The 21,050-nt window shown below is 52.4% G+C and overlaps 1 protein-coding gene across 1 annotated transcript in view; it reads left to right on the top strand.

The window, feature by feature from the left end:
• The window catches only part of LOC104310206 (T cell receptor alpha chain MC.7.G5-like), a 119,416-nt gene extending 98,760 nt beyond the window's left edge, over nucleotides 1-20,656 (top strand). Inside the window, exons 4-8 of the mRNA XM_054177637.1 lie at nucleotides 1,568-1,621; nucleotides 18,136-18,399; nucleotides 18,864-18,911; nucleotides 20,039-20,144; nucleotides 20,580-20,656. Of these exons, the coding sequence (XP_054033612.1) occupies nucleotides 1,568-1,621; nucleotides 18,136-18,399; nucleotides 18,864-18,911; nucleotides 20,039-20,144; nucleotides 20,580-20,610 (503 nt within the window). The 3' untranslated portion in view covers nucleotides 20,611-20,656. The remainder of the gene's footprint in view (nucleotides 1-1,567; nucleotides 1,622-18,135; nucleotides 18,400-18,863; nucleotides 18,912-20,038; nucleotides 20,145-20,579) is intronic.
• Nucleotides 20,657-21,050: the final 394 nt, after the last annotated feature.

The raw sequence follows: 21,050 nt of genomic DNA, 5'->3' as shown, positions 1-21,050 counted from the left end.
TTTGTGTGTTGCTGGAGCTCACTGTGACATATTTGTTTGTCTCTGGCAATCTGTAGGTGGGAAGCTGAGCTTCACTGCTTACTCTGACCCTACTCTGGGTCACCTTCCCACCTCTGACACCTGAGGTGACTTAGATCCACTTATTGCCATGCAGCTGACCAAGGACAATGGTGATTGCCAAGGGGAGGCTGGAGGAGATCTCATGGAGATCTAGACAGGTACTGAGAGCTTGCCTCAGAGGCAGAGCCAGGACTGAATGGAGCCAAGGCCTCCAACACCTACTGAGGAGGAGGCTGAAGGAAGAGGCTCATTTTGTAAGGATCTGTCACACAGTGCTGGAGGAACCTGGAAACCACTCAGCTGGGGAATTGGAACCAAGGTTCTTGTTGCCCCAGGTGAGCTGTCCCTGCTCAGAGCCAAGGGCACTCAGCAGAGCTGGGAACTGTCCTCTGGCTTCCAGAGGCACAGAGCAGAGGCTCTGAGCAGCACTTTGGGATGGCCTTGTGGCTCTCCTCTTCCATTCAAGTGAGCTGTATTGAGGTGAGGAAGAGGAGGACATCACCCTTTGGTTCCCCCTCCAGGGGGAGAACTGTTTGGAGAAAGGCCTGGGGAGAGCTGTTTTGAGCTTTTTGTCATGGAAGGAAATGCTGTGTGAGTATGGAGGTGGCTTGGAAAAGCTGAGCTTTGGCTCAGGGACCAGAGCGTTCGTCCAGCCCGGTGAGTGTGCAGCTTTCCTCTGTCTGCTTTGTGCAGAGTCCTGCAGTGTGCACTGCAGAGCCTCAGAGATGTCCTCAGGTGCCTGGAAGAAGTGAGAGAGGGGCAGGGCAGCAGAGGGGCACTGGTGTTTGAGGGCTGATGGAGAGGGGTCTGTGGGATGCTGGACTGAAGGAAATTCCCCCTGGTGTGGCTCAGCAGCTGCAGCAGTGCTCACAAAGAGACATTTGCCCAGGAGGGTCAGTGGTGCTCTGGGTGCTGCAGACAGGCTGGGGAGGGCTCCAGCTGGGGATGTGGCTGACTCCCAGTGCCAGTCAGCAGTGCCCAGGGGAGCTGATGGTGCCCAGCTCTGGCTGAGAAGGTTTTTGCTGAGGGAGGCAGCACGGTGCCACCACAGCATCTGGCACCTACAACCCTGTCTTTGCCTCTGCCACCAGGCTCACTGTCAGGCCACGTAAGTGCAGCCCTGCCCTCTGCTCTCTGCTTTCTCGGAGGCCTTTCTGGGGCAGGCTCAGAGCAGCCTGGCTGGGAGTTAGGTCACCTGTGTGTGACCAGAGTCAGTGATGGGCTTGGCTTTAAGGGAAAGTGGAAACTTGCACCCTAAGCCCCTTGTCTTGCTCTGGGATGGACAAAGTGGCCTCGGGCCTGTTCCCAAGAGTCCCAAATGCCCTGAGGGGAAGAGGTCCTGCACCACTGCATCCCTGCAGGGTTTCTGCTGCCGTGGAGGCAGCACCACCTATTGACTGCCCCTCCAAGCCTAGACAGGGCTGGAGAAAGGCTTGGGGAGAGGAGTGGCTTCTGGCCTGGTTGTTGGGCTTTTTGTCATGGAAGAAAATGCTGTGTGGGTATGGAGCTGGCCTTGGCAAGCTGACCTTCGGCTCAGGGACCAGAGTGTCTGTGCAGCCCAGTGAGTGTGCAGCTTTCCTCTCTCAACTCTCTGTCCTTCACAGGAGCTCCCTGTGAACAGAGATGTTTGTGTCTGGGTCACCTTTCCTAGAGCAAAGACAACATCAGAAGTCTTTCACTCATTTTGTAAGGCTCTGGCACACAGTGCTGGTGCTGCAGGATGGGGAAAACCCAGCTGGGGAAGTGGAACCAAGGTTCTGGTTGCCCCAGGTGAGCTGTCCCTGCACCTGAGCTGTAGTGAGGTGAGGAAGAGGAAGAAGCAATGGGCATGGAGGTGAGAGGTGAAGCCCTGGGAGCCTGTGTGTGAGGGATTTGCCTGGGCAGTGCTCTTGGGGTGGCTGGGTGAGTGCCAAGGTTTCTGCTATGGCAAACACCACAGTGTGGATGGCTACCAAGTTACCTTTGGACCTGGGACCAGGCTGGTGGTAAAGCCAGGTAAAAATTCTGAGATTTGGGACACTGAGCTGCTGAGAGAACATTCAGTGGAGCCAAGGCCAAGGACAGTGTTTGCTTGGAGCAGGGAAATGGCTTCCTTCAGAAGCAGCCGCTGCCAAACCAGGAGTGACAGAGGCATCCTGGGTGCTGCAGATTGTTCCCAACCCCAGGTTAGGGTCACTCTGGTTTGAGTCATAGCTGCAGAAAATCTGCTGCCTTTTCTCATCTGGAGGTAAAGCAGGAATAGAAAAAAGGATCTTCCCTGTGAAGTAATCAGTGATGATCTGTGAGGGGCTGGGATCAGGAGGTCTGGGAGACTGAGCTGCAGCTGTGTGTATGCAGACACAGACTGAGAGATGCTGCTACAGTGTGCAGACAGAGGAAGGTTCAAGAGAGGAACGACCAGGTGGTGGACAATAGCCACACCAGTGAGTGCCAGGAAGGCCAAGGAGGTTGAGGAATGTGGCTGAAGGAAGTGTTTGCTGGGGAGGTGGCCAGCACCATTGCTTGGGATGCTCCAAGAGGAATTTTGCATTGCCCTGTTCTCAAGGCTCCATTCTGCAGCCCTGCACCCCAGGGCACCATTGTGCAAAGCCTTTGGTCACAGTGTAGTGCTTATGAACCACTGACATTTGGAGCTGGAACCAAGCTCAGGGTTCACCCAGGTATGTCTGAAACCTTGGATGTGATTCCTCTTGGGACTGCTTCTTTCCCTTCCCTTTTGCCTGTTCCATCACTCCACAGTATATTAGGAATAGAACCACAAATGTTCAGCTGGTGGAAGAGGAAGGGATCTCCATGGCTGAATGTGGATTTCCTCTCCCTGCTCCTGCTGGTGAAGCTTTGCACATGCAAGAGGAATCCTACACCAAAAATCCTCTTGTAGAAGAGAACCCAAGGGAAATGGTGAAAGCTACTGTGGGCCAGGAAAATGCAGTGGAGAACGGGGAATGGTTTGAAGCTGAGAGCAGGGTTAGACTGGAGCTGAGGAAGAAGTTCTTCAGCACAAGGGTAATGAGACTCTGGAACAGGTTTCCCAGTGAGGCTGTGGCTGCCTCCTCCCAGGAGGTGTTGAAGGCCAGGCTGGATGAGGCCTTGAGCAACCTGGGCTGGTGGGAGGTGTCCCTGCCCATGTCAGGGGGTTTGAGTAGATGACCTCTGAGGTCCCTTCCAACCCAACCCATTCTATGATTCTATGTGGAGCTCTCAGCAAGCTGGAGGAGCTATAAATCAAGGATTTGCCTGAGGGCATTGACATGTTCCCAAATTACCCTTCTGGTCATGTCTGCATGCCACTGCCCCAGCCCTTGCTCTGTGCAAGCTAAGAGCTTCCCCAGTGCATGGTGAACCCTCAGTGCTTGATGGCAGAACAAGCAATGGTTTCCCTGCCACAGGGACTCTCCACCCAAACTCCTGCTTGCTTGGGAGAAGCCAATTGCAAGTTTGCTCTGGAACCACTCTTGACTAAATCAGATGGCAAAGCCATGGGTGATGGACGTTGTGAGAAGTCATTGGTCACTGGGTGAGGTCTGCAGTGTCAGGAAAGACACCTGACCTTGAGAGAGAAATCTGAGTGGAAGGCTAAAACATGCAGAAAGAGATGAAGGTAGAACTTGTGCTGCAGGAAGCTGAAGGATGAACGTGGTGGAGGGGAATGCTAAGGAACAAGTGTCTGAGAGTTTGAAGGATGCAAACCACCACATGAGAAGAAAGTCAGAAGAAAGGTCCTAGATAGATGGAGCTGTCTAATGATGGAGGGGAGGAGAGGTTCTTTTGGTGCACTGTGGAAGGTCCCATCCAAGAGCACTCTGGATCTTGTAGAGGGCTGTGCTATTGTGTGCCAGCAGTTACCAACTCACCTTTGGATCTGGGGCAAGACTTCTGGTTTTGCTAGGTACACTCATCCTGATTTCTTGCTTCATTCAGGACTGTTGTGGATAAGCTCCAAGAACTGGAAAATGACAGCTGCCAGAGGCTGAGGCCTCACCCTAACCTGTGGAATTCATTCCACAGCAGCTGTCCAAGCAGTCTTCCCTGGGGCAGCTGCAGGCAGGCAGCTTTCATCAGCTGCACTCTGGGGATGAGCTGGGCCAGGCCTGGCTTTGCTCTCCTGTGGATTTCTTTGCTCCTAAAGGCAAATCCAGGCCACTTCCATAGGCCTCAAGCAGTCCTGGATGCTGTGGGATGAAAATGCACTGAATGGCTGTGCCATTGCTGGACATGGGCTGGCAAAGTGAGCTCAGAGGGCAGAAAGCCAGTTGTGCCCTGGGCTGATAGAAGAGTGGGCAGCAGGGTGAGGAAGGGGATTCTGTCCCTCTGCTCTGATAAGATCCTACCTTGTGTACTGCATCCAGCTCTGGAGTGCTCAGCACAGCCAGGGACCTGGTGGATCAGGGCCAGAGGAGGCCACAGCAGTGCTGGCAGGGCTGGAAGCCCTCTGCTGTGAGGCTGGGCTGAGAGAGTTGGGGGTGCTCAGGCTGGAGAAGACACTGTGGTGACATTGTTGTGGCCTTTCAATACACAAAGGGGGCTGATAAGAAAGATGGGGACAGACTTTTGGGGCTTGCAGCAATAGGACAAGAAGTGATGGTTTTAAACCAAGAGAGGAGATTCAGTCTAGATTTAAGGAAGATGTTTTTTACACTGGGAGTGGTGAAATACAGAATCACAGAATACATCTGGCTGCAAGAGACCTTCAAGGCCATCCAGTCTGACCAGGTCCACATGTTACTTAAACACCTCCAGTGATGGTGGCTCCAGCACTGCCCTGGGCAGCCTGTTCCAATGTTTAAGAACCCTTCCAGTGAAGAACTATTTCCAAACATCCAGTGTGGACCTCCCCTGACACAGCTTGAAACCATTTCCTCTGGTCCTGTTCTTTGCCACCAGGGAGAAGAGGCTGCCCCCTCCTCGCTCCAGCCTCCTTTCAGCTAGAGAGCAATGAGGTCTCCCTCAGCCTCCTCTTCTCCAGCCTGAACACCCCCCAGCTCCCTCAGATGCTCCTTGTAGGCCCTGAGCTCCAGGCCCTTTAGGAGCCTCACTGCCTTTCCATACAAGAGCAGGTTGCCCAGGGAGGTGGGTAGGAGCCCAGCTCCTGGAAGCATTCAAGGTTAGTTTATTTGGGGCTCTGGGCAACTGACCACAGAGGGGCTGGAGCAGATGAGCTTTAAACATCCCTTCCAAATCACAGCTGTCTGGGAGGTTGTGATTCTGGGCACATCCCCTGGTGCTGGTGAGCACAGCTGAGCTGTTTGCTTGTAGCAGAGTCCCACCAAGAAGCAGTGAATGTTGAACATGTTTAGTATAGCCCTGGGCACCCTTCAGCTGCTTTGCCTACAGCTGGTCTATTGCCCACAGGCACTGAGGTGGATTCTGCTTGTTGCTCAGACTCGAATCCAGATGTGCAGAGCTGGTAGCAGCTGCACAGACGTCTGCTGCACATAGCTAAGCAGGTGAGAGTGGATGAATCCTGGAGCAACAGTGGGAGGGCTCTGGCTGCCTTTGCAACTGCCTGGGAAGCTCTCAGATCTAGTCAGGGTCACAAGGCGTCACTGAAACCTGAAAGGAGAGAGCTGCAACTGAGGTTGAAGAGGTTCTTGCAAAGCTTCCTTGGGTCCTGTGAATTATGGGATGGAATAGGCTGCAAGCTGACAGCAGGGAGAGGAACCTTGCTGCTGATGGGGCAAGAGGGTAGCAAATGGTGAAACATTCAGGGGGGAAAGGGCTGAAAGAGAGTGGCCCTGGCTGCATGGCTCAGTGAGCAGGAGCTTGTAGGTGATGTGACAGATGGAAAAGCAAAAAGCAGACCTGGGAACAGTCTGCTGCCCTGAGGGCTGCAACACAACTGGCTGAAGGATTTCCCTCTCTGTTTCTGCTCCTGGTAGTTTCCTAGGAGATTTCTTTAGTGCTTTGATGGTGACTTGAATCAACATCTTTGGTCATTGCTCTCAAGCTCTCCCTGCTCTGCAGTGCCTGTTGGGCTGCCTGCCAGCACATGCTGGGAAGTCCTGGAGGTTTGTGTAGGGGCAGCAGTGTGCCACTCAGGGGTATGTGAAACTCACCCTTGGAGCTGGAACTCCACTTCTCCTTGCCCCAAGTAAGTTTGAGCAGGAGGATTAGCAATTCATTTGTTCATGCACAGATGGCCTGGGTGCATTCTTGGCAGCAGATTTCAGCTTCTTTTTAGCTTCCCTTGACAAAAACCATCTGGAGTGGAGAAGCTGTCCTAGAATCCAGGTGCTTGGCTCTGGTATGGCAGTGACCCAGTGCAGGATGTACTGCTGGGGAAGGTGCTGCAACATGTTTGGCAGTGATGGCTTGGTGCATTGCATCTTTAAAATGATCTCTCTGAGCTGTTCTGACAAGAACGGCTCAGAGGATGGATTTTCTCACTCAGCCTAAGGCAGTGTCATGGTTTTTTTGGGTTTCAAATCTGAAAGTAAAGTGTAACAACTGATGGCAGTGTGAGCAGTCAGGAGTGAGAAAAGCTGATTGGGAAGGGGAACCAACTCATTGTGATGCCTGGTGACTCCCTTTCCTTTGGAGCACAGCCCTGTGAGGAGAGGCTGAGGGAGCTGGGGTTGCTCAGCCTGGAAAAGGGGAGGCTCAGGGGAGACCTTCTTGCTCTCTACAACTCCCTGCAGGGAGGTTGTAGCCAGGAGGGGCTTGGTCTCTTCTCCCAGCCAAGCAGCACCAGAACAAGAGGACACAGTCTCAAGCTGTGCCAGGGGAGGTTTAGGCTGGATGTTAGGAAGAAATTCTCCATAGAGAGAGAGATTGGCCATTGGGATGGACTGCCCAGGGAGGTGCCATCATTGGAGGTGTTTAGAAGGAGACTGGATGGGGTGCTTGGTGCCATGGTTTAGTTGATTAGATGGTGTTGCATGATGGGTTGGATTTGATGATCTTGAAAGTCTCTTCCAACCTGCTCTGGTCTATTCTATTCTACTCTATTCTATTCTATTCTATTCTAGAATGGTCTAGAAACATGGAAAGAAGGAATGGAACTTGAATTATCTTTGTGCCATCCTGTGGTAGGCAGCTCCTTGGGGAGTGTGGATGAGGAGCATGGAATATGCAGCTGGGAGGCAGGAATGTAGTGTGAAGGCTTCTAACTGAGAAACTGAAAGAGGTAATTTGTGTTTGGGGGAGGAACAAGATCTAAAGTCAACCCAGGTGTGTGAGGCTTGGAGAAGAAGAATGGAGGGAGGAGGGAAGGCTGCAAGAAAATGAAGCCAGGAGTAATTCTCAGCAGGGTGCTTGTGAAGATGGATCAGGGGGACTGGAGATGGTGGGGAATGAGGCATTCCCATGGGTGTATTAGATTCATGCTGTTGGCATATCTTTTCCTTTGGTTTCTGAGGCCTGCCAGGCACTAACAGTGCTCTGCTTTCCCCTGAGTGGAAAGAAACAGCAGAGGAACCTCTGGGATCATGACCAAGTTTTGGTTTTGCACTGCCTTGGGAAGGAATTTCCCAGCTGACTACAGAAGTGATTCAAACTGGAGCTGGAGCTATGAGAGTAGTGTTTGGGAATGACACAGAGCTGTGACCTCCAAGAGGTTACTAACATGAAGGTAGCTATCCAATAATGAAACAAAATCTCATTGCTAAGTATTGAGACTGGTGAGCAAAGGAGGTCACTTTGGTGTGAAATAGCCATCCACACCTGGGGCACTGCCACAGTGTCCCCAGCAGAAGAACCTAACATCTCCCTGTGCACAGCTGCTAGAGCATGAGTCATAACCCCTCCCAACCAAACCTATTCTGATCCTATGATTTCTTTATAGAAGTCAAATCTCTGGCAGATAAAATTGAAAACTTGCCCTGGCCATTAAAACCCTCTCTGATTTTGGAAGAAAATGATGCAAAAATGTTTTGTGCGAAGACAGAGGCTGGCCAGAGGCTCCTCAGCAGTCTCAAGTCCTTTTGTTTCCAGACAATTGCTACACAGATGGCTTAGGACCTCTCATTCACCTCTGACTTAGAGTGGACCAGAGAAGCAGAATGGCTGCTTCTGACCCCTCAGATCCTTTTCTTAACATTGCTGAAAGCTGAGGAATACATAGAATACATAGAATAAACCAGGTTGGAAGAGACCTTCAAGATCATCGCGTCCAACCCATCAACCAATCCAACACCGCCCAAGCAACTAACCCACGGCACCAAGCACCCCGTCAAGTCTTCTCCTAAAAACCTCCAGTGATGGCGACTCCACCACCTCCCCAGGCAGCCCATTCCAATGTGCAATCACTCTTTCTGTATAGAACTTTTTTCTAACATCCAGCCTGAATCTCCCCTGGCGCAGCCTGAGACTGTGTCCTCTTGTTCTGGTACTGCTTGCCTGGGAGAAGAGACCAACATCCGTCTGTCTACAACCTCCCTTCAGGTAGTTGTAGAGAGTAATAAGGTCACCCCTGAGTCTCCTCTTCTCCAGGCTAAGCAACCCCAGCTCCCTCAGCCTCTCCTCATAGGGCTTATGTTCCAAACCCCTCACCAACTTTGTTGCTCTTCTCTGGACTCGTTCCAGCAAGTCAACATCCTTCCTAAACTGAGGGGCCCAGAACTGGACACAGTACTCGAGGTGCGTCCTAACCAGTGCAGTGTACAGGGGCAGAATGACCTCCCTGCTCCTGCTGGCCACACTGTTCCTGATGCAGGCCAGGATGCCATTGGCCCTCTTAGCTGCCTGGGCACACTGCAGGCTCATGTTCAGTCCACCGTCGACCAGCACCCCCAGGTCCCTCTCAGCCTGACTGCTCTCCAGCCACTCTGACCCCAGCCTGTAGCTCTGCATGGGGTTGCTGTGGCCAATGTGCAGAACCCGGCACTTGGATGTGTTAAATCTCATGCCGTTGGACTCTGCCCATCTGCCCAGCCTGTCGAGGTCCCTCTGCAGAGCCTCTCTACCCTCCAGCAGATCAACTCCTGTGCCCAGCTTGGTGTCGTCAGCAAATTTACTGATGATGGACTCGATGCCCTCGTCCAGATCATCAATAAAGATGTTAAAGAGCAAGGGGCCCAGTACTGATCCCTGGGGCACACCACTGGTGACTGGCTGCCAGCTGGATGTGGCACCATTCACTACCACTCTCTGGGCTCGGCCCTCCAGCCAGTTCCTAACCCATCGCAGTGTGCTCCCATCCAAGCCATGGGCTGACAGCTTGGCCAGGAGTTTGCTATGGGGAACGGTGTCAAAGGCCTTGCTGAGGTCCAGGTAGACTACATCCACAGGCCTCCCCACATCCACCAGGCGGGTCACCTGATCATAGAAGGAGATCAGGTTGGTCAGGCAGGACCTGCCCTTCCTAAACCCATGCTGGCTGGGCCTGATCCCTTGGCCATCCTCTAAGTGTTGCGTGATTGCACTCAGGATGACCTGCTCCATAATCTTTCCTGGCACTGAGGTCAGGCTGACAGGCCTGTAATTCCCTGGCTCATCCAACCGGCCCTTCTTGTGGATGGGTACCACGTTGGCCAGCTTCCAGTCATCTGGGATCTCTCCAGTGAGCCAGGACTGATGAAAAATAATGGAGAGTGGCTTGGCCAGCTCATCTGCCAGTTCTCTCAGCACCCTAGGATGGATCCCATCTGGTCCCATGGACTTGTGGGGGTCCAAGCTGCTGAGGAGGGCTCCTATCACTTGCTCATGGAACACAGGGAAACCATGCAGCTCCCTGGCTCCCTCTGCCAGCTCTGCAGGCCAGCTGTCTGGTAGACGTTCTTTCCCGCTAGTAAAAACTGAGGTAAAGAAGGTGTTAAGTACCTCTGCCTTTTCCTCATCCTGTGTTACAACATTTCCTTCCATGTCAACCAAGGAGTGGAGGTTGTCCCTGCCCTTCCTCTTGCTATTAATATATTTATAGAAGGACTTTTTGTTGTCCTTCACATCAGAGGCCAGTTTAAGTTCCAAATATGCTTTTGCCTCCCTAATTTTCCTCCTACATGCCCTAGCAACCTCTTTAAACATTCCATGGGTTGCCTCACCTTTCTTCCAAAGATTATACACCCTCTTTTTTTCCCTTAGTTCTATTAAAAGTTCATTACACAGCCAGGCTGGCCGTCTGCCCCGGCGGCTCCTCTTCCGGCACATTGGCACAGCCTGCTCCTGAGCCTTCATCAGCTCTTTCTTGAAGCAGGTCCAGCCCTCCTGGACCCCTTTATTTTTAAGGGCTTTCTCCCAAGGAACCCTCTGAATTATTTCCTTGAGCAACCTGAAGTCCGCCCTCCGGAAGTCCAGAGTGGAGGTCTTCTTGCTGCCCCTCTTAGTTTGACCAAATACCGAAAATTCAATTATTTCATGGTCGCTGGCCCCTAAACAGCCTCCGACCACCACATCACCCACCAGCCCTTCCCTGTTGGTGAAGAGGAGGTCAAGCAAAGCCTTGCCCCTGGTAGGCTCACGCAGCACCTGGGATAAGAAGCTGTCCTCCATGCAGTCTAAGAACCTCCTAGACTGCCTCCTCTCTGCTGTGTTGAGATCCCAGCAGATGTCAGGCAGGTTGAAGTCGCCCATAAGGACAAGGTCAGGAGATCTTGAGACAGCCTTAAGCTGTCTATAGAATGCTTCGTCGACATCATCCTCCTGGTTGGGTGGTCTATAACAGACTCCAACCAGGATGTCTGCCCTACCGGTCTTCCCTCTAATTCTTGCCCACAAGCATTCAACCTGATTGTCCCTAATCTCTAGCTCAATGGCATCTAGTGCCTCCCTGATGTACATGGCCACCCCTCCACCCCTTCTTCCTTGTCTATCTCTCCTGAAAAGCCTGTAGCCATCAATTGCAGCACTCCAGTCGTGTGAGCTATCCCACCACGTCTCCGTGATGGCAACTACGTCATAACTTTCCTGCTGCAACAAGGCTTCCAGCTCCTCTTGTTTGTTTCCCATGCTTCGTGCATTAGTGTACATGCACCTCAGCTGGGCTGCTGGTTTGGCCTCTGACCCTAGCTTACTGCCCCCAGACTCTTGCCTGAGGGGACTAGTTTCAGCCCCTCCCCCCTTCGAAACTAGTTTAAAGCCCTGTCGATGAGAGCTGCCAGTTCCCTCCCCAGAATCTTTTTACCTTTGGGGGACAGGCCATTCTCATATACGGTGACCTTTCCCCTTCTTTGGGACAGATGTACTCCATCTGTTGCCAGGTGGCCTGGTGCAGTAGAAATTTTACCAAGATCAAAAAACCCAAAATTCTTTTGTCTGCACCAGCCTCTAAGCCACTTGTTGATTATGGCTGCTGTCCTGTTCCTTGTGGTATTCCCTCCTGCAACTAAGGGTATTGAGGAAAAAATTATTTGAGCACCTGTCCCCTCAACCAGATCTCCCAGGGCCCTGAAATCATTTTTGATAGCCCTGGGAGTTCTGACTACAACATCATCAGTCCCTATCTGCATAAGTAGCAAAGGATAATAGTCAGAAGGCTGTACCAGCCTGGGTAGCCTTCTGGTAACATCATTAATTTGGGCTCCAGGGAGACAACAGAGTTCCCTATGAGATGGGTCTGGCCGACAAATGGGGCCCTCCATTCCCCTCAGAAGTGAATCGCCAATAACAATTACCCTCCTCTTTTTCTTGAGGGAGCAGGTCCTGATGCCAGGGGAGGGTTGTTTAACCTTAGGCTGTTTTGCCTTAGGCCGTTTAACCTTAGGTTGTTTACCCTTAGGCTCTTTAGCCTCAGGGAGAACCCCAGATGGTGTGTCCTCTGGTAACAGGACCACCTCACCCTCGATCTCCAGTGCCCCATACCTGTTTTTCAAGAGCAGCGGGGAAGGTGTGGGAAGGCAAGGAGGTTTAACCTTGTGTCTTTTGAGAGGAACCTGTGTCCATTCCCCTCTGCTTTTTGGGTAACCAGCCTCTGCTGTGGGAGCCTGCAGAGCCTGCTTACTCATGTTCATATCTTTCCCCCTCTGGTTTATCTCTTTCCTCTTCATGTTCTTCTCTTCCCTACATTCCCTTACACTTTTAAGACTAGCAACCTCATCCTTTAGTCTGGCCACCAGATTAAGTAGGTAGTCAATCTGAGGAGATCATAGACAGTCAGTGCCTCAGTGCAGCTGATGCATGAATGAATCTCTACATGAACACAAACAGAGCATTGCAAAAGGGAATGGGAGGAAACTTCAGCCCAGTTCTGGGCCCCTCAGTTCAAGAAGGCCAACAGGGAACTGCTTGAAAGAGTCCAGTGAAGAGCCACAAAGATGCTGAAGGCAGTGGAACATCTCCCTGTGAGGACAGGCTGAGGGAAAAGGGACAGCTTCTTGAACTTGGAGGAGACTTGGAGGTGACTGACACTGTGAGGGTGCTGGAGCCCTGGAGCAGGCTGCCCAGAGAATTGTGGAGTTTCCTTCTCTGGAGAGATTCCAAACCCACCTGGATGTGTCCCTGTGTGACCTGCCCTGTGTGACCCTGCTCTGGCAGGGGGATTGGACTGGATGATCTCTGGAAGTCCCTTCCAACCCCTAACACTCTGTGGTTCTGTAACCTTTCCTTAATGTGGGCAGAAGGTACCCAGGAGTTATCCTGCTGCAGCACCCAGGCAGCTGTTTTGCCAGTCCAGCACCTGAACTCTCCTCACACTCTGGGTATCTTTCTCCATTAATCAGCTTCAGGGTTAGTGCAGGAAGAAATCTTCCCCTTTAAGAGTTTGTGAGAAAGGTCTTGGATGGTTTTGGTAACTTGGCTTCCCCAAGTCCATTCACAGAGGCAATGACAAACACATTTTTGGGCTGGAGAGCAGAGCTGTGCCTGAACCCTGCAAGGGAAGCAGCATCCTCACATTTGCAAACACTGCACAGACTCTGCTGATTTTGGATGACTTGGCTGAAGGAGGACTGGGCCCTGACTCCTTTTATCTGAGTGCCTCCAGACATGAGCACTGGAAGTCTAGAGAAGGGTTCAGGTATTAAATGTGGACGTGCACTCTTGCTGTGGGCACCCCTGCAGGGCTGGCAGAGGTTACACAAGAGCTCTGGCAGATCTTTGGGAACCTCCATTGCAGAACAGCATACGTCACTGAAGTGCATGCTGAGGCTCCTCTGGGGCCAAGAAAAGCCTGGGTGAGGGTGTCAGGGGCTGAGGGTGTCAGGGTGTCAGGATTTGTGTGCTCCCTCTGAGCTGGGCAAGAGCTTTGCAATATCATGTCTCAGGCTGAGGGGTAGTAAGGGGATCTAAGAGCTCTGCCCCTCCAGCTCCAGCTGGCCTGGGATTCAGAGTTTGCTTTGGAAGGAGTAGGGGATGAGGTCAGTCTCTGGATGATGACCTGCTGCAGCTTGTTTGGGAAAAAGGACACAGGGCTCAGTCTGAGCTTGGAACAGGCTTCTACTGCTCTCTCCCTGAAAGCATCCTCTGGAGTCGGCTTTATCTGTAGGAACAGCATTCCAACAGCTCCTGCTCTTCCTCATGGAAGTTATCCCTCAGTAAAGATGAAATTAGGCAGGGTGGACAGCTCAGATCACTATGGTTTACTTCTCAGTTGCTGCTGCACTGACAGGTCACAGATATCTACACCACCTCCAGCACACCCACTCACCCAGGCAGAAAGCAGGAAAGGTTCAGTCACAGAGCTGTGGTTATGGGAGCTGACATTTACCAAGGCTAACTTCAGACTTTCATAGCTGTGCAAATGTGCAGAGAAACTGAACAGAAACAGAGCAAAGTCAGCAGCCCTGCTGAGCAAGAAGGAGAAAGGAGTGTTTGGCAAGGTGCTGCTGAAGCTGCCTGCAAAAGCCACACCTCGTGTCCCTGCCTGGAAAAAGCACTGCACAAACTGCAAGGGTTTAGCACCCTCACTGGAAGGGAGGTGGATCTGTAGCAGAGGACTCATGATGGGAGAGAAGCAGAACAGCTCCACCGATTCCTCCCCCTCCACATCCCTCTGCTCCACGACTGCGATGTACCCTGGCTCCTCTGTACCACCAGGCTTTCACGTGCCCCTGTCTTCCTCCCCCTAACCAACCACCACTGGAATCTGTTTCCAAAACAGCAGCTGGGAGTATGGGGGCAGGGAGAGGGCTTGCAGGGCTCAGGACATACTGTCTCACATAGCTGGGAGAGACTCTCAGGAGGGTGTTCAAAGCCAGGCAAAGCTGGGGTAGATGAAGTGCAGCTGAGAGGGGCCAGAGGACAACTCCTTCAGCTCTGTGCATTAGTTTTCTCCTGGGACCATCACAGGCTGCTGCTGCTCTAAGGTGCTGCCAAGTGGCAGCTGAAGAGGTGAAGAACATTTATCCCAGTGGTGAGGCTGAGGTCTGCTCTGAAACCAGGGTCTGAGACAATTTCTAAAAGGCAAGACTGAGGCCAAACCTCCCCCATGGGAAGAAGTGAGAACTGCTTCCCCTGGGAGCTATCTTTAGTATTTCTGCTATGTTTACTAGTCTGAGGACAAAGTAAGTGTTAGTCACAACTCTCAGTCCTACACAGGAGCAGTTCATTAGTTTAGAAATGTGATCTGAAGCTCTGGTTCAACCCTGGGAGCCTGAGCTCCACGGAAGCTGCAGCCAGAGGGTGGCTGGCAGCCCCAGATCTGCTCCTTGGCTGCAGGATCTTTGCTGCTATTTCATCTCTTCACCCTCACAACACTGCAGGGCCCATAACGTTTTACACAAGAACAAGGCTCTGGGAAGCACTTTCTCAAGGAATCAGGGCTCAAGAGCTGCAGAAGGTGAAATGTGTACAAAGTTAGATGTGCAAACAATAGTTTAACCACAGGCAGTGTTTTGATCTGGGGGCAAAATCCAAGTCTAACTTGGACTTCCTGGCAGAGTTTGAAGCAAAAGAACAGAAATAAACCCCAGGTGTCTTATATCTGCAGCCTGAGTTCCCCAAAACCCTCTTCTGCAGTTCAGCATTTGGTAAAAAAGTCTTGCAGTGCTCTGTCAGGAGGGGGAACCCAATGACACCCTGCAGGAAGGTCTTGGCAGGCTGCTCATGTGGGCAAGCAGGAGCTGTGTGAAGGTTAATGAGGCCAAGTGCAAGGTCTTGCACCTGGGAACACACAACCCAGGAATGCAGCTCAGGCTGGAAGCCACCTGGCTGGAGAGCAGCACTGTGGAGAGGGACCTGGGGGTCTTGGTGGACAAAAGGCTCAAGATGAGAGAGCAGTGAGCTGCTGGGGCAAAGAAAGCCACCAGGGTGCTGGGCTGCAGGGCTGGTCAGGGTGTCACAGGCAGGGATAAAGAGGTCATTGTCCCACTCTGCTCAGCGCTGGGCAGGCTGCACCTGGAGCACTGTGCACAGCTTTGGTCCCTGCTATACAAGAAGGCTGGGGACAGGCTGGAGAGGGTCCAGAGAAGGGCCACAGGAGTGATCAGAGGCCTGGCAGCCCTGTCATAGGAAGGAAGGCTGAGAGAGCTGGGGTTGCTGAGCCTGGAGAAGAGAAGGCTTAGGGCAGACCTCACAACCATGTGCAAGCACACAAAATTGGTGGCTGCCATGAGGAGGGAGACTCCCTTTGTGTGCAGCCCCATGGTAAAGCCCAGGGCTGAATGGGACAAGCTGCTACTGGGGAGATTCTAACTAGATGCCAGGAAAAAAACCCTTCAAGCTATTGGACATTGAAATAAACTCCCCAGGGAGGAGGGGACATTAGACAGTGTCAAGGCTCAGCTTGCCAGGCTGCTGGGCCAGCTCATTGCAACTCTGTTCTTACCCTGAAAGGTAGGGCTGGATGATCTTTGAGGTCCCTTCCAGCCTGGCATGCCATGAATCTGTGACACATCGACTTGCTCATGGTTTCCCCCTCACTGTAGCCATGCCCTCCCACTCTGCAGTGGCCTCCTCCTGGGGGAACACAATCAGACTGATGGTGAATGTGGACATCCTCAAGGCCTGGCAGCTTATCCTTAGGACGGGGGGAGGAAGAGGGATTTTGAATGCCAGTGGTGGATGTGACTCCACATCTACAGGGAAGGCAGAGTGCCCCATGGCTGCTCAGTTCCCTCCAGACACAGGACATCCCCCAGCAGTAATGAAAGAAGAGTGTATCCAGGCCAGGAGCCAAAAGCATCTGGCTGCAGAGTAGAGCTGCAGGAGTTGTGGCAGAGTGATGAGGGTAGAGAGGCATATCTGGGCTGTGGATGCCCAAAGCACCATTTGAGATGTTGTAGGGATCCTGCCTGGCCACACAAGACAACAAAACCTTCATGCAGCTCCTGCGTCACCTGCTGTGGCTGCCTTGGTGCTCTGAAGGTGCCCCAGTACAAGGTCCCTATGATCAGGAGCTGCTCACTGGAACCACAGACAAACCTCCAGAGCTCAGAGTCTGCATGGTGAGGCTGAAGGAGCTGGGGCTGTGTGTGGGAAATGTTGTATCACAGGATGAGGAAAAGGCAGAGGTACTTAACACCTTCTTTGCCTCAGTTTTTACTAGCAGGACAGAACGTCTACCAGACAGCTGGCCTGCAGAGCTGGCAGAAGGAGCCAGGGAGCTGCATCGTTTCCCTTTGTTCCATGAGCAAGTGATAGGAGCTCTCCTCAGCAGCTTGGACCCCCACAAGTCCATGGGACCAGATGGGATCTATCCCATGGTGCTGAGAGAGCTGGCAGATGAGCTGGCCAAGCCACAATCCATCATTTTTCATCAGTCCTGGCTCACCGGAGAGGTCCCAGATGACTGGAAGCTGCCAACGTGGTGCCCACCCACAAGAAGGGCCGGTTGGATGAGCCAGGGAATTACAGGCCTGTCAGCCTGACCTCAGTGCCAGGAAATATTATGGAACAGGTCATCCTGAGTGCAGTCACACAGCACTTAGAGGATGGCCATGGGCTCAGGCCCAGCCAGCATGTGTTTAGGAAGGGCAGGTCCTGCCTGACCAACCTGATCTCCTTCTATGATCAGGTGACCCGCCTGGTGGATGTGGGGAGGCCTGTGGATGTAGTCTACCTGGACCTCAGCAAGGCCTTTGACACCATCCCCCACAGCAAACTCTTGGCCAAGCTGTCAGCCACTGGCTTGGATGGGAGCACACTGCAATGGGTTAGGAACTGGCTGGAGGCCGAGCCCAGAGAGTGGTGGTGAATGGTGCCACATACAGCTGGCAGCCAGTCACTAGTGGTGTGCCCCAGGGATCAGTGCTGGGCCCCAGCCTCTTTAACATCTTTATTGATGATCTGGATGAGGGCAGTGAGTCCATCAGCAGTAAATTTGCTGGTGACACCAAGCTGGGGGCAGGAGTTGATCTACTGGAGGGTAGAGAGGCTCTGCAGAGGAACCTCAACAGGCTGGACAGATGGGCAGAGGCCAAGGGCATGAGATTGAACACATCCAAGTGCCAGGGGCTGCACATTGGCCACAGCAACCCCATGCAGAGCTACAGGCTGGGGTCAGAGTGGCTGGAGAACAGCCAGACAGAGAGGGATCTGGGGGTGCTGGTCGATGGTAGACTGAACATGAGCCTGCAGTGTGCCCAGGCAGCCAAGAGGGCCAATGGCATCCTGGCCTGCATCAGGAACAGTGTGGCCAGCAGGAGCAGGGAGGTCATTGTGCCCCTGTACACTGCACTGGTTAGGTCACACCTTGATTACTGTGTCCAGTTCTGGGCCCCTCAGTTTAGGGAGGAGGTTGACTTGCTGGAGTGTGTCCAGAGAAGAGCAATGAAGTTGGTGAGGGGTTTGGAACATAAGCCCTACGAGGAGAGGCTGAGGGAGCTGGGGTTGCTTAGCCTGGAGAAGAGGAGACTCAGGGGTGACCTTATTGCTCTCTACAACTACCTGAAGGGAGGTTGTAGACAGGCAGAGGTTGGTCTCTTCTCCCAGGTGGCCAGTACCAGAACAAGAGGACACAGTCTCAGGCTGCACCAGGGGAGGTTCAGGCTGGATGTTAGGAAAAAGTTCTATACTGAGAGAGTGATTGCCCATTGGAATGGGCTGCCTGGGGAGGTGGTGGAGTCGCCATCATTGGAGGTTTTCAGGAGGAGACTTGATGGGGTGCTTGGTGCTGTGGGTTAGTTGTTTAGGTGGTGTTGGATTGGTTGATGGGTTGGACGCAATGATCTTGAAGGTCTCTTCCAACCTGGTTTATTCTGTGTATTCTTTGTATATGTATATTCTATTCTCTCACTTAATGTCTCTTCTCTTGTCCATTTCCAGATGTCACTCCCTCCCCCTCAGTCTACAGGCTGACCTCTCCTGATGATGAGGATCTGGCAATGTGCCTTGTCACAGACTACTGCCCTGAGGAGCTCACTCTGAACTTCACTGCCCGGCAGACAGAGGCTGTTGTGGAGGTGGTGACAGCCGAGCATGGGCGGGAAGCAAGCTACCTGTCCACCTACTGGGCCAGGAAGGATGAAATGCAGTGTGGTGCAAACCATGAGGGCTTTGGGCAGCTGGAGGGAGAGGATCCTGACAGTGGTAAGGGCACCGCTGATGCTGCAGGGCTGGGGCTCTCTGCTCTGTGTACTAGCAGGGTGAGCAGGATGTGGTCACATCTCCTACCCTGCCAGCACTGCTGCTGTGTGCTCCCACGCTCCAGAGGCAGTGGCGCCTGCTTGCCTCTGCTGTCTTTTGTCCTCCCTCTTGGTGGAAACATGAGTGAGGGTCAGCAGATTGGTACAGTCACAGCAGAGGGGTCTGAAAATCACACTGGGCTGGATACAAGGCTTGAAATTCTCTGGCCAGTGGGACACTGAAGTCTCTTTCCATCACATTTTATGACCAGGAAACTGTTCATATTTTATGACCAGGAGAAATGAGTGTTTCTGGGAGGCCTCACAGGCCAGAAGCTCTCACCCAGCCCTCCTGAGCAGAGGTATCTTCATCAGCTCCTGAAGCAGAACATTTCTGTTATTAATTGGATGTCTTGTTGCTGCCTGCAGGTGCCAGCTCTGTCTGTGTCACAGAGATGTCTCCACACTTCAGGACAGGTATGCACATTGCATTTGAGGAGTAAAGCTTGGCCTGATCAAGGAGACATCTTCCCAAGCTTTTTTGCTGATGTTTGCAGTATTCCTGATGGAGCAAAAAAGCTCAGGCTGGAAATTTCCAAAAGGGCTCCACAGGCTCTAAAGAGCCAGGCTGGAAGTCACTGGGTTAATGAAGTCTTCCAGATCGGAGCTGACAATTTTATGTGGCCAGGGTAGCCAGTGCCTAGGTGCTGGTGCTAAGCCAAAGAAGGACTCCCCATGACAGGATGATTTAAGGCACTGATATGAGTCAGCCTTACTGGTTGCCTGCCCACAGTTCAACTTCAAAGAGCTGCTTTTATTTTGGGTGCACAAGCAGCTCATGAGGCAGGAGATAAGCAGCTGGTTCCTGCAGCATGTGCTCTGAGCAGCATTGCACTAAAGATAGCTGCATCTGAGCAAGCTTTGCTGCAGCCCATGGCTGTGGAGCACATGAATCACTGCTGGCCCCCAAGCAGTTGCTGCTCCTGCTAGCTCAGAGGTGCTGAGCCTGCCTCTGCACTTGTCCTGCTTGCAGATAGCTGAGCTGCTGAGCTTCCTGGAAAGGAACCAGAGAGCCAAATGGTTCCAAAACACTACCTGACAAATGCTCATCACTGGCCTGGGCTGCTTTGCTCAGGCATTGCAAAGAGAGGCTTCCAAAAGCAGACGGAAAATGGCCTTCTGAGGGCAGCTCCCTGCTTCCCAGGACAGATCAATCTGCTTTCAAAGGAAAATGGCTTTCCAACTTCAGAGTAATGGGAAACTCAAACAGGCTTTGTCTTCTTCCAATAAAATTTGACTTGTTTACACCCCACTCATCTTAAAAAAAAATAAGAAGAGGCAGGAGGAACAGCCTCCAGCATCCTGGGCTCATGATAGGCTGTGTGTAAACCCGGCTGGGTGGTTGGCAGACCTGCATACTGGGCAGCAAAGTGGCTGTTAAATGAGAGCTCAGCCCCTGAACAGCTGAGGGAATGAGAGTGTGAGTGGAGCTGCTGTCCTGGCTGGCTCAGCACCCAGGGTGGAAGAGCCTCACTGGAAGTGTTTCTAAGTCAGCCTGCAAAGGAGGACATCTCAGTGACTTTGCATTCTCTTTTCCTGTACAGATGAAAACCTGAACTTGCTGTCTTTGACACAGCTGGGCCTGAAGATCACTTTGCTGAAAGGAGTCCTTTTTAATGTGCTGATGACAATGCTCATGTGGAAAATCAAGTGAGTGTGCTGGGGTAAGGCCTCTGACAGCAACCAGCAGGGTCAGTCCCTTAGCTCTGAGAGTTCCTTCTCTTTGTTCATGCAGTCTGCCCAGCAGCAAACCCCCTCCACTCCTTTGCCCATGTGATTGTTTTCACCCATCCCTCAAGTCTACTCATGTTTTCTTACCCACATGCAAATGTAACTTTCCTTCTTTCTGCCCATCTCCCTACCCCTGCTCCCATCCCTTCCCTTGTCTGCATTCATCCACCACATTCATCCCCTGACCAGTCTCCAGCTGGGAAACTTTGATGCTTATTTAAGACCTCAGGCCTACTGTATCTGGTTTGGCCCAGTGCCTCTTTCTCCTCTTTCTCTTGCCTGGCACTTCAGGCCTAGAGTTGTGCAGCTCTGGATCCCAAATCAGGATTTAGCAGCCCTGGGTTTCTGTTTCAGGAATGACAGCGACCAGATGGTGCAGTTCTGAATGCCACAAAATCCTGCTGAGGAGTTTTCCTGTTGCAAGGGAAGTCCCTGCTGGCTCTCTGCACCTGCCCAGCCATTCATCTCAGCTGCTTTGTTTGTGCTATTCTAAAGCCGCTCTACACATTCAGCTTGCCTGGGGTCCTGCAGCCTGACTCTGCATGGAGCACAGTTGGCTACAACTGCAAATTGCCAAACATCACAATTCCTTGTGTGAGGCTGAGCCACAGTTTCTGGGTGGGACAGTGTTGGTTGCTGAAAGCTGCAAGCCCTGGAGTGTGAATTTTCACAGTCTGGTGTCCATCAGGAGTGCAGCTCTGGGAGTGCATCCCCAGGCACCGCTGCAGCTGCACACGAAGCCCTCTGAAGAGCAATGGGAGACTGGCCCAGGGTGCTGTGCACCGCCTCCTGCTGCCCTTAGGTAGAGCACAGCAAGGTATCCTA

The sequence above is a fragment of the Dryobates pubescens genome, chromosome 42 (assembly GCF_014839835.1).
Source record: "Dryobates pubescens isolate bDryPub1 chromosome 42, bDryPub1.pri, whole genome shotgun sequence".
Taxonomy (NCBI): domain Eukaryota; kingdom Metazoa; phylum Chordata; class Aves; order Piciformes; family Picidae; genus Dryobates; species Dryobates pubescens.
Note: the sequence above shows the minus strand (reverse complement) of the source record. Positions and strands in the feature narration are given on the sequence as shown.